The sequence below is a fragment of the Tachypleus tridentatus genome, chromosome 12 (genome assembly GCF_004210375.1).
Source record: "Tachypleus tridentatus isolate NWPU-2018 chromosome 12, ASM421037v1, whole genome shotgun sequence".
Taxonomy (NCBI): domain Eukaryota; kingdom Metazoa; phylum Arthropoda; class Merostomata; order Xiphosura; family Limulidae; genus Tachypleus; species Tachypleus tridentatus.
This window is the reverse complement of record NC_134836.1, coordinates 128,639,496-128,660,810: the sequence shown is the minus strand read 5'-3', so window position 1 is coordinate 128,660,810 and position 21,315 is coordinate 128,639,496. Positions and strand designations below refer to the sequence as shown.

The 21,315-nt window shown below is 31.0% G+C and overlaps 1 protein-coding gene across 1 annotated transcript in view; it reads left to right on the top strand.

Moving 5' to 3' along the window:
- Positions 1–21,315, top strand: part of LOC143234667 (hemocytin-like) — a 96,809-nt gene that overhangs the window by 42,118 nt on the left and 33,376 nt on the right. Inside the window, exons 22-31 of the mRNA XM_076472203.1 lie at positions 21–119; positions 466–622; positions 2,891–2,971; positions 3,336–3,458; positions 4,149–4,411; positions 6,780–6,991; positions 8,248–8,450; positions 10,236–10,415; positions 17,607–17,839; positions 20,190–20,391. Coding sequence (XP_076328318.1) covers positions 21–119; positions 466–622; positions 2,891–2,971; positions 3,336–3,458; positions 4,149–4,411; positions 6,780–6,991; positions 8,248–8,450; positions 10,236–10,415; positions 17,607–17,839; positions 20,190–20,391 — 1,753 coding nt within the window. The remainder of the gene's footprint in view (positions 1–20; positions 120–465; positions 623–2,890; positions 2,972–3,335; positions 3,459–4,148; positions 4,412–6,779; positions 6,992–8,247; positions 8,451–10,235; positions 10,416–17,606; positions 17,840–20,189; positions 20,392–21,315) is intronic.

Below are 21,315 nucleotides of genomic sequence, written 5' to 3'. Positions count from 1 at the left end.
TTTTAAAATTTAATTTCTAGCCAGGAGATATTCTTGAAACAAAGGACTGCCAAACTTGTGTTTGTGATATGAAAGGACATTCACGATGTGAACAAAAAAAATGTCCCAAATGTCCTGAGGTAGGAAACATCTGAACCAGTTATCAGTTGTGGAACTTATAATGTTATGTTTAATGACGAAAACTTTTTCCATAAGAATTGTGTTTAATAATAATAAAAATATCCAAAGTTTACCCTTTATTAAACATTTACATTTTGGCTCTGAACATATCAAACTAAAGCTGAGAAATTGGATCATATTTTTGATTTTCTTTGTGACTTTTGAAAGAATAATCATAATTGAGTCAATAAAATATAAGAAAATATCTTTTCTTATGTGTTTAAATAATAAAATGGTATTTAATTTGAGAAATTAACTTAATGCTATTTTATTATGAAAAAATGTAAAACTTTTTTCTATATTTAGGGGGAAAAACAAAAACTTACTTCTGCATGTAAATGTACTTGTGAAGGCTGTCCAGAGGGCACTGTTCTGTGTCCAACAGATGGTCAGTGCATTAACAGCAATCTCTGGTGTGATGGAGCAATTGACTGCCCAGATGATGAAGTCAACTGTGAAAAAAGTAAGATATTAGTCAGGGTATGATTGATTGTAAAACAGTCACAGATATTTACAAATCTAAGTTTTTCTTTATGTGCATCTTTAGTTTTACTTTTACTCTTCATTATGTTCTTATATGGTTTTTACTTCTGCCTTCATTATGTTCACCTTTACCTTTATTATTTTCATGTTCAGTTTTTACTTTTACCTTTATTATGTTCATCTTTAGTTTTTACTTTTACTTTTATTATGTTCATCTTTAGTTTTTACATTTACCTTTATTATGTTCATCTTTAGTTTTTACTTTTACCTTTATTATGCTTTTTACATATTTCACTTTTACCTTCATGAGTGAATCCATAGTTTTCAACCTTAATTCTTTCATTTGTTCATCTTCAACTGTTACCTTACTTTTGTAACTTGTATTTTGTAACTGTGTAATGTATAGTGTTCTGTGTTTCTGTTTGATGTGCTTTGTAACTGTGTAGTGTATAGTTTCTTGTTCTATGTTTCTGTTTCATGTGCTTTGTAACTGTGTAATGTATAGTGTTTTATGTGTCTGTTTGATGTACTTTGTAACTGTGTAATGTATAGTGTTCTTCGTTTCTGTTTGGTGTGCTTTGTAACTGTGTAATGTATAGTGTTATATGTTTCTGTTTGATGTGCTTTGTAACTGTGTAGTGTATAGTGTTCTTGTTCTATGTTTCTGTTTCATGTGCTTTGTAACTGTGTAGTGTATAGTGTTCTTGTTCTATGTTTCTGTTTGATGTGCTTTGTAACTGTGTAATGTATAGTGTTCTATGTTTCTGTTTCATGTGCTTTGTAACTGTGTAATGTATAGTGTTCTATGTTTCTGTTTGATGTACTTTGTAACTGTGTAATGTATAGTGTTTTATGTGTCTGTTTGATGTACTTTGTAACTGTGTAATGTATAGTGTTCTTCGTTTCTGTTTGGTGTGCTTTGTAACTGTGTAATGTATAGTGTTTTATGTGTCTGTTTGATGTGCTTTGTAACTGTGTAATGTATAGTGTTCTATGTGTCTGTTTGATGTGCTTTGTAACTGTGTAATGTATAGTGTTCTATGTGTCTGTTTGCTGTGCTTTGTAACTGTGTAATGTATAGTGTTCTATGTGTCTGTTTGATGTGCTTTGTAACTGTGTAATGTATAGTGTTATATGTTTCTGTTTGATGTGCTTTGTAACTGTGTAGTGTATAGTTTCTTGTTCTATGTTTCTGTTTGATGTGCTTTGTAACTGTGCAATGTATAGTGTTTTATGTGTCTGTTTGATGTACTTTGTATCTGTGTAATGTATAGTGTTCTATGTTTCTGTTTGATGTGCTTTGTAACTGTGTAGTGTATAGTGTTCTTGTTCTATGTTTCTGTTTGATGTGCTTTGTAACTGTGTAGTGTATAGTGTTCTTGTTCTATGTTTCTGTTTGATGTGCTTTGTAACTGTGTAGTGTATAGTGTTATATGTTTCTTTTGGGATGTACTTTGTAACTGTGTAATGTATAGTGTTCTATGTTTCTGTTTGATGTGCTTTGTAACTGTGTAATGTATAGTGTTCTATGTTTCTGTTTGATGTGCTTTGTAACTGTGTAGTGTATAGTGTTCTTGTTCTATGTTTCTATTTGATGTGCTTTGTAACTGTGTAATGTATAGTGTTTTATGTGTCTGTTTGATGTGCTTTGTAACTCTAATGTATAGTGTTATATGTGTCTGTTTAATGTGCTTTGTAATTGTGTAATGTATAGTGTTATATGTTTCTGTTGGGATGTACTTTGTAACTATGTAATGTATAGTTTCGGTATTCCTGTTAAATGTACTTTGTAACGGTGTAATGTATAGTGTTTTATGTGTCTGTTTGATGTGCTTTGTAACTCTATAATATATATTGTTTTATGTGTCTGTTTGATGTGCTTTGTAACTGTGTAATGTATAGTGTTTTATGTGTCTGTTTGATGTGCTTTGTAACTCTGTAATGTATGGTGTTTTATGTGTCTGTTTGATGTACTTTGTATCTGTGTAACGTAAAGTGTTATATGTGTCTGCTTGATGTGCTTTGTAACTGTGTAATATATAGTGTTCTATGTTTCTATTTGATGTGCTTTGTAACTGTGTAATGTAGATTGTTATATATTCCTGTTGGGATGTACTTTGTAACCTTATAATGTATAGTGTTATATGTTCCTGTTTGGATGATGTATGTAACTGTGTAATGTACTGTGTATGTTTTGTCACAGCACTGTCTTGTGTCAAGATATTTCTGTTTTTATGTCCTATTACAGCAGAAGTACCAGTCATTACCACTACACTTCCTCCTACAGTGCCACCAACTGCTAAGCCTTGTGTCACTGATGTACCTTATGGTAAGAATTTATTTTACTTTTAATGACATGGTATTATATGACACTATATATTTGTAATAGATTAAGATGAAGTGAAATGGTATCATTATTGTATGGATTTTGTTTAAAAAGTTTACTTTCTCAGTAGGATTTAAAATTAACAGAGTCAATAAAGGATGTCTTATCAGTTTTCATAGTAAACCATAAATCTTTGTAAAACAATTACTTTAATATTATATTAAACATTAGGAAGTAATGATGAAATGTTAACTAGTTTAGAAGATTTTGAGTAGAAAGTTCACCTACATATTAGAAAATAAGAAATGTTAAAAACTTTTTGTAAAAAAAAAAACCTTCCACATTTAATATCACTGTTTATTTTTAGGAGTTGCTGTGTGCACTGTCCAGAATGAATATATTTCAACATTTGACAAACTGGACTACAAATATGCAGTTTGCGAGCATACGTTAATGAGAGAGAAGGCACATCATTGGTATTCAGTATCTGGTAGGAAATGTTTTAAAATATGTTTTAATTATATATAATATAACGTGAACCTTTGTTATGATAATTTGTTATTCAAATATTGTATTGTGCATGTTGTCAGTAGTGAAGTGCTTCTGTGTTAATATTTTCATTCACTACTTATTCAGAAAATTCTACTATTTTTTTTAATGATAACTGTATAGAGTTTTGATTTATTTTATTATTCAAATATATATAAAGAAGTACCTTTTACAGTGAGTTCTATAATTTAAACTTACATTTATTAAAGCTGTTATACCTTTTACAATGAGTTCTCTAATTTAAAGATATATTTATGAAAGCTGTTACGCCTTTTACAATGAGTTCTATAATTTAAAGATATATTTATGAAAGCTGCTATACCTTTCACAATGAGTTATATAATTTAAACTTACATTTATTAAAGCTGTTATACCTTTTACAATGAGTTCTATAATTTAAAGATATATTTATGAAAGCTATTATGCCTTTTACAATGATTTCTATAATTTAAACTTACATTTATTAAAGCTGTCGTGAACATTTATTTTTACCACATGTTCAAAGTTTATGTACAGACTATAAATATTTATGAATTGCTATGCTCTTCTTATTTTAAAGCCAGCTATTTTCATTTTTGTTACATTTAAGAAGTTGCTATTTTTAAAGATAATTTTTTTTTGGTTTTGTTAGTTTTCAAGAAGTGCACTGACTCCAAACCTCAGTACTGTGATAAAGTGGTTAAAGTCATTATTGAAGGTTTGGAGTTTAGCTTGGGACCAACAATTAATGATTTCAAGATAGATAACACAGTGTTTCATCCTGACAATTTTTGGATAATATCAGAAAAGCTAAAAGACATCAGGATTCAGCGTGTGGGTCAAGAGCTTATTTTGAAATCCATACGTTATGGATTCGATGTTATAATTGATTCCCAACAAAATATTAAAATCAAGGTCAGTTTTGAACTATGTAATTATAATAAACACTTTAAACAATTCAGTTCTAGTAAACTCTTATTTTTCAAGTATGTGTACGTAAACATTTAATATTGGAAAGCTGCAATTATACTGTTGAATATAACTCAATAAATATTCATTTGAGATTAGGATATACTATCATGGAAAGCATACACTTCGTTTTTTTTCATTACTTTGTTTTTACATGAATATAGGCTTAATATCTGTATTTTTCTTGACTTGTGTGATTCAAGACTTAAGTTAGAGTATATGTTGATATGATTATTTAGTTAAGAAGTTTGTTAGTTGTACCACAGTTGTTGTTTTAATAAAGTACTGGTAATATAAGACAGTGCCTTCGGTATATCAGAGAAAATTAGCATTACTTCTGAAGTTAGGTTACTTACTTAACCTTAAGTAGTAGAAACTGGACAGTGCCTTAGGTATATCAGAGAAAATTAGCATTACTTCTGAAGTTAGGTTACTTACTTAACCTTAAGTAGTAGAAACTGGACAGTGCCTTAGGTATATCAGAGAAAATTAGCATTACTTCTGAAGTTAGGTTACTTACTTAACCTTAAGTAGTAGAAACTGGACAGTGCCTTAGGTATATCAGAGAAAATTAGCATTACTTCTGAAGTTAGGTTACTTACTTAACCTTAAGTAGTAGAAACTGGACAGTGCCTTAGGTATATCAGAGAAAATTAGCATTACTTCTGAAGTTAGGTTACTTACTTAACCTTAAGTAGTAGAAACTGGACAGTGCCTTAGGTATATCAGAGAAAATTAGCATTACTTCTGAAGTTAGGTTACTTACTTAACCTTAAGTAGTAGAAACTGGACAGTGCCTTAGGTATATCAGAGAAAATTAGCATTACTTCTGAAGTTAGGTTACTTACTTAACCTTAAGTAGTAGAAACTGGACAGTGCCTTAGGTATATCAGAGAAAATTAGCATTACTTCTGAAGTTAGGTTACTTACTTAACCTTAAGTAGTAGAAACTGGACAGTGCCTTAGGTATATCAGAGAAAATTAGCATTACTTCTGAAGTTAGGTTACTTACTTAACCTTAAGTAGTAGAAACTGGACAGTGCCTTAGGTATATCAGAGAAAATTAGCATTACTTCTGAAGTTAGGTTACTTACTTAACCTTAAGTAGTAGAAACTGGACAGTGCCTTAGGTATATCAGAGAAAATTAGCATTACTTCTGAAGTTAGGTTACTTACTTAACCTTAAGTAGTAGAAACTGGACAGTGCCTTAGGTATATCAGAGAAAATTAGCATTACTTCTGAAGTTAGGTTACTTACTTAACCTTAAGTAGTAGAAACTGGACAGTGCCTTAGGTATATCAGAGAAAATTAGCATTACTTCTGAAGTTAGGTTACTTACTTAACCTTAAGTAGTAGAAACTGGACAGTGCCTTAGGTATATCAGAGAAAATTAGCATTACTTCTGATGTTAGGTTACTTACTTAACCTTAAGTAGTAGAAACTGGTGAATGTGTTCTTTAAGAAATCGAAAGTTTAATCCTCATTAATTGAGCTAAACTTTTCATTTTACTGAATAATCCAAAAGAATCTACTCAGTAATAGAATATGTTCATGAATACAAAAATACCTGATTACAAACCTAACTTACACTTTCCATGTAAGCTAACTCATAATTTATATTGTATCTTGTTTTATTCAATTTTCAACATTAAATACATTCATATACTTGAGTATGTTTAGCATAATATATGAACAACAGTGGTACAAAATAGTCAATGAACAACAAAGTTTCCTTGTGAACAGCAGTAAGTCTGTGAATTTACAATGCTGAAATAGGGGTTCAATTCCACTATGTGGATACAGCAGATAGTGTAATATGGCTTTGCTATTAGAAAACACACATGAACAACAAAATGCCATTTAATATACTTGTGTACTTTGTAACACTACACATTTAATAAACAACAAAGTAACTTTTGATATACTTTTGTACTGTGTAACACAAGACAATTAATGAACAACAAAGTAACTTTTGATATACTTGTGTAATGTGTGACACATTTAAGCTACTGAACAATAAGAGACCAGCTATATAGTTAGGTGCTATTTAACACAAGGTAATGTATAAACCATAAGTCACTGGTTCCAACAGTAATGTCTTCTACAAGTTATCAAAGTCACTGGTTCCAACAGTTATGTCTTCTACAAGTTATTGGCCTAATATTCTTTTTAACAATGATTTAAATTTTATTTGTCTTGTGCATATTATGAACTTTTTCACCAAGTGACCAGCTGAAAGTATTTCTTGTATTTATTCTAATTTTAGATGTTTACATTTTTCACTTATTTAAGTTGTATTTGTTATATATTTAGGCATCTTACTGTCTTGTTTATAAAGTCTCTGGTCTTTGTGGAAATTACAATAATAATAAGAGAGATGATAAAGAAACCCCTGAAGAGGAACAAGTTTTATCAACTGAACACTTTGGTGATAGTTGGTCACTGAGTACCACTCAGAAATGTCTTCCACCTGTTTGTCCTGCAGAAACTATGAAGCATGCCTTAGAGATATGTGAACATGTCAGGTATGTGAATATTCCTTTAACATCCCTCTTATGAATGACTTGCACTCTTGAGAAGTTATTAATCAATGTACATAGTATTCTATTTGTTTGTTTTTCAATAGTAGAGAAACCTTATAGTTAGCTGATGGACAGTAACCTTTACTTCCTAAACAAGTTGTCTTTAATAACAACTTTTGTTAGTCTGGTAAACAGAGAAAAAACCTTTTTCAGTTTTCTGGAGTCTTTTTAAATAATCTACTCTTTGTACTTTACTTTGTTATCAGCAGTTTAACTGATTTAGAAGCAGTGAAAAAAATCATTCTAAAATCTGAATAGTCAGTGTTTCAATAAACCATATCTAGCAGTTAAATATTTCCAGTGTAATTGATGTTAATTTGTGGAACTATACATTTACACATTCATATATGATGCATATATTAGGGTGGCTAAGTTTCATGATATCTTTACAGCTTCTGTGAAACTTAAACTTTAGAATTTGAAAAGTAAAATACAACAAAGGAAAATATTGTAAAGAATGTTGTATATATTTTTAGGCGTAAACATTCAAAATTGTATGATTGTTTGAAAATTGCAGGTTCAGCTACATTTTCCAGAAAAGTGCACCCCTTTTCCGAGCCATTTTTCTCCTAATTGTCTTTTCCTTCTTTCATTCATGCAAATAAATAATCAGTATTGTTCCAATTATTTAGCTGACACTGATGTTTGAAAATCATATAAAATATGGACCTTCAAAATTGTAACATACAGTACTTGTATACATTATGTCATATTACAACATACAACAAGTATTTTCTATGATGATAGTGGTATTGCAAAGGTGCGGTGAGGAAAAGTTACTAACTTAACCACATTTGGAATTGCACCATATATACAGAATGTTACTCTTGCTCAAAAAATATTTAAATAAAAGACAGTGAAACAGTTTATTGAACAGAACAACTCAAATAAAGCCATATTAAAACATTTCATTTACATAAAATACTTGTATTTGCATGTTATACTATGTAAGGACTAATGCACTTAAGAGATTCTATAAGTAAAGTAGTTTTTCTTTATAATTATTCATGTGGTTTTTCCTAGAAATTTACTGATTCATTTCTGAAAAAATCCTGAATTTTTTCAACTTGTGTCTGTGCAGACCATTTCTATTTTCTACCATTGTACTGAAGACATGTTTTTTAAACATTCACTTTCCGTGGTATTTTTTTGGTTTAACAGTTAATATGAATCTTTAATCACAAAATTTTGAATTCCAGAAAACCACCATTTGAGGTTTGTGCAAGTGACATGGTGATAGATACCTATATTTCTCTCTGTTTATCTACTGTTTGTGATTGTCTTCAGCGACCTGATAATGATCCTGAGGAATGCAAGTGTTCAGCCATTGAAAACTTTGTACAGAGTTGTCGATCAGCTACTAAAGCTCCAATTGGAGAGTGGAGAATAGCTCATGGCTGTGGTGAGTTTATTAGCAATACAGTTATTACTCATTTAAATTTTACCTTTGATAAATTACTATTTTCGTATATTATATGTGTAACAATTATTTATTGAGCTCAAAAGTTATAATGCACTAATCAGTCAGTAATGCACATCATTCCTTTACAGTGTGGAACTTATCATAGTGATGGACTTTATGTTATTCTTCAATAGAAGTAATGAAGTAATACTGTTTAACAACTATCATAGAACTAATAAGGGAAAACTGTTTAATAACTCTGTCATAGAACTATTAAAGGAAAACTGTTTAATACCTCTATCATATCATAACTCTACCATGTCTGTTTCATAACCACTAATTGGTAAGGAATCCCATTTGCTGTATATATCACTCAATAGTTTTTATCTTAGAACTAATCTAGGTGGTATCCTACATCACCCTGTCATTTATAACTTTAAATCACTACCTGAAAATTATTCCAGTTGGTTATCTATATTACTTGGCCATTCCTAACTTTAAACCACTACCTGAAAAGTATTCCAGTTGGTTATCTATATTACTTGGCCATTCCTAACTTTAAACCACTACCTGAAAAGTATTCCAGTTGGTAATCTATATCACTTAGCCATACCTAATTTTAAACCACTACCTGAGAAGGAATCCAGTTGGTTATCTATATCACTTAGCCATCCATAACTTTAAACCACTACCTGAAAAGGAATCCAGTTGGTAATCTATATTACTTAGCCATCCCTAACTTTAAGCCACTACCTGAGAAGGAATCCAGTTGGTTATCTATATCACTTAGCCATCCCTAACTTTAAACCACTACCTGAGAAGGAATCCAGTTGGTTATCTATATCACTTAGCCATCCCTAACTTTAAACCACTACCTGAGAAGTAATCCAGTTGGTTATCTATATCACTTAGCCATCCCTAACTTTAAACCACTACCTGAGAAGGAATCCAGTTGGTTATCTATATCACTTAGCCATCCCTAACTTTAAACCACTACCTGAGAAGGAATCCAGTTGGTTATCTATATCACTTAGCCATCCCTAACTTTAAACCACTACCTGAGAAGGAATCCAGTTGGTTATTTATATCACTTAGCCATCCCTAACTTTAAACCACTACCTGAGAAGTAATCCAGTTGGTTATCTATATCACTTAGCCATCCCTAACTTTAAACCACTACCTGAGAAGGAATCCAGTTGGTTATCTATATCACTTAGTCATCCCTAACTTTAAACCACTACCTGAGAAGTAATCCAGTTGGTTATCTATATCACTTAGCCATCCCTAACTTTAAACCACTACCTGAGAAGGAATCCAGTTGGTTATCTATATCACTTAGCCATCCCTAACTTTAAACCACTACCTGAGAAGGAATCCAGTTGGTTATCTATATCACTTAGCCATCCCTAACTTTAAACCACTACCTGAGAAGTAATCCAGTTGGTTATCTATATCACTTAGCTATCCCTAACTTTAAACTACTACCTGGAAAGGAATCCAGTTGGCACATATAATATACAAGATGTAACATTCAAGTTTTTTGTTGAATTAAATTAAAGGTTAGAACAGTTTGAGTAAAGGTGACTACATGTGCACATGGTTTTTATACACGTAGAGTTAAAGTGTGTAGTTGTTATATATTTAGCAAGTAAAGTTTTATTGTTAATGAACTATGAAAGTATTTAGAAGATAAGTTGTTTTTTATGTGTATTAGAACAGTGGGTAAAGTACAAAATTAAGGCTGTTTACTTTTAAAATCATTGGTTCATTTCTTATCCCACATAGCTCCAAAATGCCCACCTGGTTTAGTATGGCAAGATTGTGGATCTCCTTGTGAGAAGAATTGTGATAACTTCCAGAGGGAAGACTTAGTATGTCCTGCTGTGTGTGTATCTGGCTGTTTCTGTCCACCTGGATTGCTGCGTCATGGAAGGTTCTGTGTTAAACCTGAAATGTGCCATGACTGTAAGTACATTCTAGTGTCTGGAAATAACAAAACTGTATGACAGAGTAATGTTTACATAAGCTCTTTAAGTTTTTAAAACAATATATAAGAGGTTCACATTAAACCTTTTTTACCAATTAATTAATAAAAAATAAGTTTTAGCTGTTAATTCAATTTAAATACAATATATGAATGAGTTATCTAGATTTAACAAACTAAAATGTCAAATAAATTTAATAGAAAATAGAGAGAAAAGTAGAATCAAGTATTCATAAAACTGATCTACAATGAATGTAATAAATAAATTTGAAAACAATGAACTGGAAATATTAATATAGTGTTAAATAGCTTTATAAAATAAATAACTGTAATATGTGTTGGGAAGTAATTAGATCATTTTTCATTTAATGAGATGGTTAAATAATAATCTCTGACTGAGTGTGTTTAAAAGTTTAAAACATTTTTTATATTAATGAAATAAAATTTAATGTGATTCAGCATCAGCTGTGCACTAAGTTTAGACTGTAAACAGTTTCTTCACAAAATAAGTACAAATCTTTCCTTTCATAGTCGTTTTCACACAAGTATTAATCTCTTTCTTTGGTAAGACTTTTTACCTTAATTGGATCATTTTGTTGATAACAAGTTCCATGCAAATATGGATCATTCTGTTTCCAACTGTTTTCACACAAGATAAGTATGGATCATTCTGTTTCTAACTGTTTTCACACAAGATAAGTATGGATCATTCTGTTTGTAACTGTTTACACACAAGATAAGTATGGATCAGTCTGTTTGTAACTGTTTTCATACAAGATAAGTATGGATCATTCTGTTTGTAACTGTTTTCACATAAGATAAGTATGGATCATTCTGTTTCTAACTGTTTTCACACAAGATAAGTATGGATCATTCTGTTTCTAACTGTTTTCACACAAGATAAGTATGGATCATTCTGTTTCTAACTGTTTTCACATAAGATAAGTATGGATCATTCTGTTTGTAACTGTTTTAACACAAGATAAGTATGGATCATTCTGTTTCTAACTGTTTTCACATAAGATAAGTATGGATCATTCTGTTTCTAACTGTTTTTACACAAGATAAGTATGGATCAGTCTGTTTGTAACTGTTTTCACACAAGATAAGTATGGATCATTCTGTTTGTAACTGTTTTAACACAAGATAAGTATGGATCATTCTGTTTCTAACTGTTTTCACACAAGATAAGTATGGATCATTCTGTTTGTAACTGTTTTCACACAAGATAAGTATGGATCATTCTGTTTGTAACTGTTTTCATACAAGATAAGTATGGATCAGTCTGTTTGTAACTGTTTTCTTAGAAGATAAGTATGGATCAGTCTGTTTGTAACTGTTTTCATACAAGATAAGTATGGATCAGTCTGTTTGTAACTGTTTTCATACAAGATAAGTATGGATCAGTTTGTTTGTAACTGTTTTCATACAAGATAAGTATGGATCAGTTTGTTTGTAACTGTTTTCATACAAGATAAGTATGGATCAGTCTGTTTGTAACTGTTTTCATACAAGATAAGTATGGATCATTCTATTTGTAACTGTTTTCATACAAGATAAGTATGGATCATTCTATTTGTAACTGTTTTCACACAAGATAAGTATGGATCATTCTATTTGTAACTGTTTTCACACAAGATAAGTATGGATCATTCTGTTTGTAACTGTTTTCACACAAGATAAGTATGGATCATTCTGTATGTAACTGTTTTCACATAAGATAAGTATGGATCAGTCTGTTTGTAACTGTTTTCACACAAGATAAGTATGGATCAGTCTGTTTGTAACTGTTTTCACACAAGATAAGTATGGATCAGTCTGTTTGTAACTGTTTTCACACAAGATAAGTATGGATCAGTCTGTTTGTAACTGTTTTCACACAAGATAAGTATGGATCAGTCTGTTTGTAACTGTTTTCACACAAGATAAGTATGGATCATTCTGTTTGTAACTGTTTTCACACAAGATAAGTATGGATCATTCTGTTTGTAACTGTTTTCACACAAGATAAGTATGGATCATTCTGTTTGTAACTGTTTTCACACAAGATAAGTATGGATCAGTCTGTTTGTAACTGTTTTCACACAAGATAAGTATGGATCAGTCTGTTTGTAACTGTTTTCACACAAGATAAGTATGGATCATACTGTTTGTAACTGTTTTCATAGAAGATAAGTATGGATCAGTCTGTTTGTAACTGTTTTTACACAAGATAAGTATGGATCATTCTGTTTGTAACTGTTTTCACACAAGATAAGTATGGATCATTCTGTTTGTAACTGTTTTCACACAAGATAAGTATGGATCATTCTGTTTGTAACTGTTTTCACACAAGATAAGTATGGATCAGTCTGTTTGTAACTGTTTTCACACAAGATAAGTATGGATCAGTCTGTTTGTAACTGTTTTCACACAAGATAAGTATGGATCAGTCTGTTTGTAACTGTTTTCACACAAGATAAGTATGGATCATACTGTTTGTAACTGTTTTCATAGAAGATAAGTATGGATCATTCTGTTTGTAACTGTTTTTACACAAGATAAGTATGGATCATTCTGTTTGTAACTGTTTTCACACAAGATAAGTATGGATCATTCTGTTTGTAACTGTTTTCATACAAGATAAGTATGGATCAGTCTATTTGTAACTGTTTTCATACAAGATAAGTATGGATCATTCTGTTTGTAACTGTTTTCATACAAGATAAGTATGGATCAGTCTGTTTGTAACTATTTTCACACAAGATAAGTATGGATCATTCTGTTTGTAACTGTTTTCACACAAGATAAGTATGGATCATTCTGTTTGTAACTGTTTTTACACAAGATAAGTATGGATCAGTTTGTTTGTAACTGTTTTCATACAAGATAAGTATGGATCAGTTTGTTTGTAACTGTTTTCACACAAGATAAGTATGGATCATTCTGTTTGTAACTGTTTTCATACAAGATAAGTATGGATCAGTCTGTTTGTAACTGTTTTCATACAAGATAAGTATGGATCAGTCTGTTTGTAACTGTTTTCACACAAGATAAGTATGGATCATTCTGTTTCTAACTGTTTTCACACAAGATAAGTATGGATCATTCTGTTTGTAACTGTTTTCACACAAGATAAGTATGGATCATTCTGTTTGTAACTGTTTTCACACAAGATAAGTATGGATCAGTCTGTTTGTAACTGTTTTCACACAAGATAAGTATGGATCAGTCTGTTTGTAACTGTTTTCACACAAGATAAGTATGGATCATACTGTTTGTAACTGTTTTCATAGAAGATAAGTATGGATCATTCTGTTTGTAACTGTTTTTACACAAGATAAGTATGGATCAGTCTGTTTGTAACTATTTTCACACAAGATAAGTATGGATCATTCTGTTTGTAACTGTTTTCACACAAGATAAGTATGGATCATTCTGTTTGTAACTGTTTTTACACAAGATAAGTATGGATCAGTTTGTTTGTAACTGTTTTCATACAAGATAAGTATGGATCAGTTTGTTTGTAACTGTTTTCACACAAGATAAGTATGGATCATTCTGTTTGTAACTGTTTTCATACAAGATAAGTATGGATCAGTCTGTTTGTAACTGTTTTCATACAAGATAAGTATGGATCAGTCTGTTTGTAACTGTTTTCACACAAGATAAGTGTGGATCATTCTGTTTCTAACTGTTTTCACACAAGATAAGTATGGATCATTCTGTTTGTAACTGTTTTTACACAAGATAAGTATGGATCAGTTTGTTTGTAACTGTTTTCATACAAGATAAGTATGGATCATTCTGTTTCTAACTGTTTTCACACAAGATAAGTATGGATCATTCTGTTTGTAACTGTTTTCACATAAGATAAGTATGGATCATTCTGTTTGTAACTGTTTTCATACAAGATAAGTATGGATCAGTCTGTTTGTAACTGTTTTCATACAAGATAAGTATGGATCAGTTTGTTTGTAACTGTTTTCACACAAGATAAGTATGGATCATTCTGTTTCTAACTGTTTTCACACAAGATAAGTATGGATCATTCTGTTTGTAACTGTTTTCACATAAGATAAGTATGGATCATTCTGTTTGTAACTGTTTTCATACAAGATAAGTATGGATCAGTCTGTTTGTAACTGTTTTCATACAAGATAAGTATGGATCAGTCTGTTTGTAACTGTTTTCTTACAAGATAAGTATGGATCATTCTGTTTGTAACTGTTTTCACATAAGATAAGTATGGATCATTCTGTTTGTAACTGTTTTCATACAAGATAAGTATGGATCAGTCTGTTTGTAACTGTTTTCATACAAGATAAGTATGGATCAGTCTGTTTGTAACTGTTTTCATACAAGATAAGTATGGATCAGTCTGTTTGTAACTGTTTTCATACAAGATAAGTATGGATCAGTCTGTTTGTAACTGTTTTCACACAAGATAAGTATGGATCATTCTGTTTCTAACTGTTTTCACACAAGATAAGTGTGGATTATTCTGTTTGTAACTGTTTTCACACAAGATAAGTATGGATCATTCTGTATGTAACTGTTTTTACACAAGATAAGTATGGATCAGTTTGTTTGTAACTGTTTTCATACAAGATAAGTATGGATCATTCTGTTTGTAACTGTTTTCACACAAGATAAGTATGGATCATTCTGTTTGTAATTGTTTTCATACAAGATAAGTATGGATCAGTCTGTTTGTAATTGTTTTCATACAAGATAAGTATGGATCAGTCTGTTTGTAACTGTTTTCACACAAGTATGGATCAGTCTGTTTGTAACTGTTTTCATACAAGATAAGTATGGATCATTCTGTTTGTAACTGTTTTCACACAAGATAAGTATGGATCATTCTGTTTGTAACTGTTTTCACACAAGATAAGTATGGATCATTCTGTTTGTAACTGTTTTCACACAAGATAAGTATGGATCATTCTGTTTGTAACTGTTTTCACACAAGATAAGTATGGATCATTCTGTTTGTAACTGTTTTCATACAAGATAAGTATGGATCAGTTTGTTTGTAACTGTTTTCACACAAGATAAGTATGGATCAGTTTGTTTGTAACTGTTTTCATACAAGATAAGTATGGATCATTCTGTTTGTAACTGTTTTCACACAAGATAAGTATGGATCATTCTGTTTGTAACTGTTTTCACACAAGATAAGTATGGATCATTCTGTTTGTAACTGTTTTCTTACAAGATAAGTATGGATCATTCTGTTTGTAACTGTTTTCACACAAGATAAGTATGGATCAGTCTGTTTGTAACTGTTTTCATACAAGATAAGTATGGATCAGTCTGTTTGTAACTGTTTTCATACAAGATAAGTATGGATCAGTCTATTTGTAACTGTTTTCACACAAGATAAGTATGGATCAGTCTGTTTGTAACTGTTTTCACACAAGATAAGTATGGATGATTCTGTTTGTAACTTTTCATTCAACATATATGTAAATCATTCCATTTGTAATAGTTTCACACAGATATGAATCTCTCCTGCTTTTCATGCAACTGTAATATATGTATTTTATAAACCAATTAAACTTATGACTGTTTTGTATTAGAACCTTCACAAGATTATATTTCAAGTCCAACTGACTAACTTGATCTAACTTTTTGAGTTCATTTCTTCATTTTCAAATTCTTACCCCTCACATATAGTTTCCATCAATAACTAGAAACTGTGCCACACCCACTATTCCAGGGTAGAAAACACAAATTAGGGAAAAATAAAATCAGATAATCTAATATTTTAAACCATCACTTGATAGGAATTACATAAAATGAGCTTTTATCATAAATAGTTTTAATGAAAAAGATAAAACATAGAAATAATTATCTTAGAAAACTCATGATTGTAAAGAGAAACAATGATAATAATAAGTTTAATTTTAAAATTCAGTGGCTAGAAACTGAGCAAGTCTAAATATAAAACAAGAGACATTCTTGAATATTTGTAACTGTAATTACATCTCAAATTGCTCAGGAGATCGAGCTATGAGTTTAAAGTGTGTATTTGAAAAGAAACTCAGAGTCAGTCTATGAGTCACTGTGTTGTGTCTAGAAAAAACTAAATTTATAAAAGAAAATTGCTCTTCATAGTTATTCCAAAAATAAAATTACAGAAAATAATTGAGGGTTACACACAACACGATATGTTGCACTTGTAACATTTAATGAGGGTGTACACAACATGATATGTAGCACTTGTAACATTGGATGAGGGTGTACACAACATGATATGTAGCACTTGTAACATTGGATGAGAGTGTACACAACATGATATGTAGCACTTGTAACATTGGATGAGGTTGTACACAACATGATATGTAGCACTTGTAACATTGGATGAGGTTGTACACAACATGATATGTAGCACTTGTAACATTGGATGAGGGTTACTCACAACATGATGTGTAGCACTTGTAACATTGGATGAGGGTTACTCACAACATGATGTGTAGCACTTGTAACATTGGATGAGGGTTACTCACAACATGATGTGTAGCACTTGTAACATTGGATGAGGGTACACACAATACAATATGTATCACTTGAAATGTTGGACCTACATCATTATCATTTTCCTCTTCCTATCCCGCATATAACGTCCAATCAAGAATATATCCTGTAGCTGCCACAGCCTCATCTATTAGGCCTGCCATGCTCATGACGACTAGCTGCTGTACCATACTTCCTTTTTGGTATGGAAGTGGTGTCACTATCACTTTCATAAATACCAGTGAAACTTTGTAGAATGGATGGCAACTGCCTGTTGTGTAGAGGATGACGTTTCGAAAGTATTTCACCTTTTGTCTTTAGGTCAGTGTCAGGTCATTGTCTGCCTAAACAATGTATCAAAGAAGACCTGAATTCTCATCTACCATGATTTGCCTGAGGGTTCCATCAACATTCTTCAATTCCATCTTTTGACACAAAATATCATAGAACTCTCACACTTGAACTGCTCCAACACATTGAATAGAAAGGTACCATGAAATGATGACATAGCATGTACTGAACTTGTACACCATCCATAGGTGATGGTCTGGTATGCAATTTAAATGGGTGTCTCATGTCACCATATGGTGAACTTGGAACTTAAGTGTAAATTCAAAGCAATATTAAGATATTTTTCATTTAGTAGTTACATAACTTCTTTATCTTCCCAGGTATTTGTAAAGGTTATGGTGACCCCAACTATTACACTTTTGATGGTCATTACTATCCTTTTCAAGGAAACTGTACTTATGTCCTTGCTCAACATCGCACTAACAAGGGCTACCGAGATTTCCAAGTTTTTGGTACAAATGTAGAATGCCAAGAAGAACCTAACACTGCCTGTTTGTCTGCAATAACAGTTCGTTTCAAGGGAAATACTGTGACAGTGGAAAAGGGAAAACAGGTAATCTGTTACTGTAAAGGTGAATCATTATGTGTGTTTTAACATCAAGACAGGTAATGTGTAACTGTAAAGGTGAATCATTATGTGTGTTTTAACATCAAGACAGGTAATGTGAAACTGTAAAGGGGAATCATAATGTGTGTTTTAACATCAAGACAGGTAATGTGTAACTGTAAAGGCGAATCATTATGTGTGTTTTAACATCAAGACAGGTAATGTGTAACTGTAAAGGTGAATCATTATGTGTGTTTTAACATCAAGACAGGTAATGTGTAACTGTAAAGGTGAATCCTTATGTGTGTTTTAACATCATGACAGGTAATGTGTAACTGTAAAGGTGAATCATTATGTGTGTTTTAACATCAAGACAGGTAATGTGTAACTGTAAAGGTGAATCATTATGTGTGTTTTAACATCAAGACAGGTAATGTGTAACTGTAAAGGCAAATCATTGTGTGTTTTAACATCAAAACAGGTAATGTGTAACTGTAAAGGTGAATCATTATGTGTGTTTTAACATCAAGACAGGTAATGTGTATCTGTAAAGGTGAATCATTATGTGTTTTAACATCAAAACAAGTAATGTGTAACTGTAAAGGTGAATCATTATGCGTGTTTTAACATCAAAACAAGTAATGTGTAACTGTAAAGGTGAATCATTATGCGTGTTTTAACATCAAAACAAGTAATGTGTAACTGTAAAGGTGCATCATTATGTGTGTTTTAACATCAAGACAAGTAATGTGTAACTGTAAAGGTGCATCATTATGTGTGTTTTAACATCAAGACAAGTAATGTGTAACTGTAAAGGTGAATCATTGTGTGTTTTAACATCAAGACAGGTAATGTGTAACTGTAAAGGTGAATCATTATGTGTGTTTTAACATCAAGACAGGTAATGTGTAACTGTAAAGGTGAATCATTGTGTGTTTTAACATCAAAACAGGTAATGTGTAACTGTAAAGGTGAATCATTATGTGTGTTTTAACATCAAGACAGGTAATGTGTATCTGTAAAGGTGAATCATTATGTGTTTTAACATCAAAACAAGTAATGTGTAACTGTAAAGGTGAATCATTATGCGTGTTTTAACATCAAAACAAGTAATGTGTAACTGTAAAGGTGAATCATTATGCGTGTTTTAACATCAAAACAAGTAATGTGTAACTGTAAAGGTGCATCATTATGTGTGTTTTAACATCAAGACAAGTAATGTGTAACTGTAAAGGTGAATCATTATGTGTGTTTTAACATCAAGACAGGTAATGTGTAACTGTAAAGATGGTCTATTATGAAGTTAAGGCCAACATTATTATGTTTACCTTATTTTAGTTAAAAGTATAACTGAATAAATAGATAAAAAACTTTTGTTGTCTTTAAGTAAACTGAAGGTTGCATTGTTTCATCTCAAACAATTGAAAAGAATGAACCCAACAGTAGAAGTTATAACATCACTATTTTCAGCTGGATTATTTTGTTGAGAACATAACTGTAAAACAATGACATTTTTAAGCAAAATTAAGATTTAATGGAAACAGTCAAACAAAATCAGGAGTATCTACACATGTATTTCATGTGTAGATTCACTAAGAGTAATAATACTGTATTTAATGTGTAGATTCAGTGAGATTATTACTACTGCATATAATGTGTAGACTCAGTAAGATTATTACTACTGTATATAATGTGCAGATTCAGTGAGATTATTACTACTGTATATAATGTGTAGATTCAGTGAGATTATTACTGCTGTATTTAATGTGTAGATTTAGTGATATTATTATTACTGTATTTAATGTGTAGATTCAGTGAGATTATTACTACTGTATTTAATGTGTAGATTTAGTGAGATTATTACTAATGTATTTAATGTGTAGATTTTGGGAGATTATTACTACTGTATTTAATATGTAGATTTTGTGAGAATATTACTACTGTATATAATGTGTAGATTCAATGAGATTATTACTACTGTATATAATGTGTAGATTCAATGAGATTATTGCTACTGTATTTAATGTGTAGATTCAGTGAGATTATTACTACTGTATATAATGTGTAGATTCAATGAGATTATTACTACTGTATTTAATGTGTAGATTCAGTGAGATTATTGCTACTGTATTTAATGTGTAGATTCAGTGAGATTATTGCTACTGTATTTAATGTGTAGATTCAATGAGTGTATAACCACTGTATTTAGTTTAATTTGCAGATGTGGATATTTACTTGGTAAACATTAACTCATTGAGTGAATGTATTTGTTTTTTGTAATTTCCATTGTTTTTGTAACTATAGTATTATTGACCAGAATTTTAGATTCTAAGAGTATTCTATATATCTTTTAAAGGTAACGTTTAATGGGTACTTTATCAAAGAAAGTGACTATCCATTTGTGGCTGAAGGTTTTAATATCACAGCAGTGAGAGGTCGAAGTGCTGTTGTTCAAGTTCCTTCTATCAATCTTGCAGTTCGGTACTTTGAACTAAACTTTGGATTTTACATTGAACTACCATCTAAATATTACTGGAACAGTACAGAAGGATTGTGTGGTGGGTTTCTCTGTTTTGAAAGATTTATATAAATTATATTTTTATTATGGTTGGTTTCCTGAATTTATTTTATGTTGAAAATGAATTTGGAATCTAAAGAGGGTTGAGGGTATTATGTAACAACTTTTGTATTTACAAGTCACTTGAGAACCACAGCCTATATAAACCCTTTGTGGAGTGGCATGTATCATAACTACATTTTCTTATTGCTTTGTAGGTAGTCTGATGCCACCAACAATCTACTTCTTTTGTAACAGGTATTTAAAAGTAATTTCTGACACAAAATATTTATGTGATTAAGTCATAAATGTGTTCAGTTTTCTAAGACAAGATATATCACTTTATGGTATTCTAAAACTAATTAATATTGGTTAACTTGGAGCACCATAAACATCCAAAATAGAAACAATCTTGCAGTTAGTTCTGCCACAAATGTAATATGTGAGACATAGTAAGTGAGGATACAAAAACACTAAAATAAATGGCAAAAGCTATCTGTGTGTCACAGACAACAGTATATTTAATAAAATATACATACCAGTTCTGTTGCTGCATAGACAGATTATGAAAAACAAACAGAAAAGAGCTGGATGCTTTGGACATGACAAACTTTGATGTATTCATTTGAAATGAAAACTATGTTGTAGTATTGTAAAGATCTATGGAAATTGGAAAGGACTTGACAAGACGTGGCTCAAAATTATTTTAATATAACTCACTCAACCCTCTGTACAAACAAGAATAAATAAGTTTGGTTAAACACTGTATTATTTTAGCATACCTTTTGAAGTGTAGCTTAATTGTATTTTATGTCTGGCATAGCCAGGTGATTAGAACACTCAACTCATAATGTGCAGCTCACAGATTCAAATCCCTGTTTTATCAAACATTCTTGCCTTTACGGCAGTGGTAAAGCTATGATGA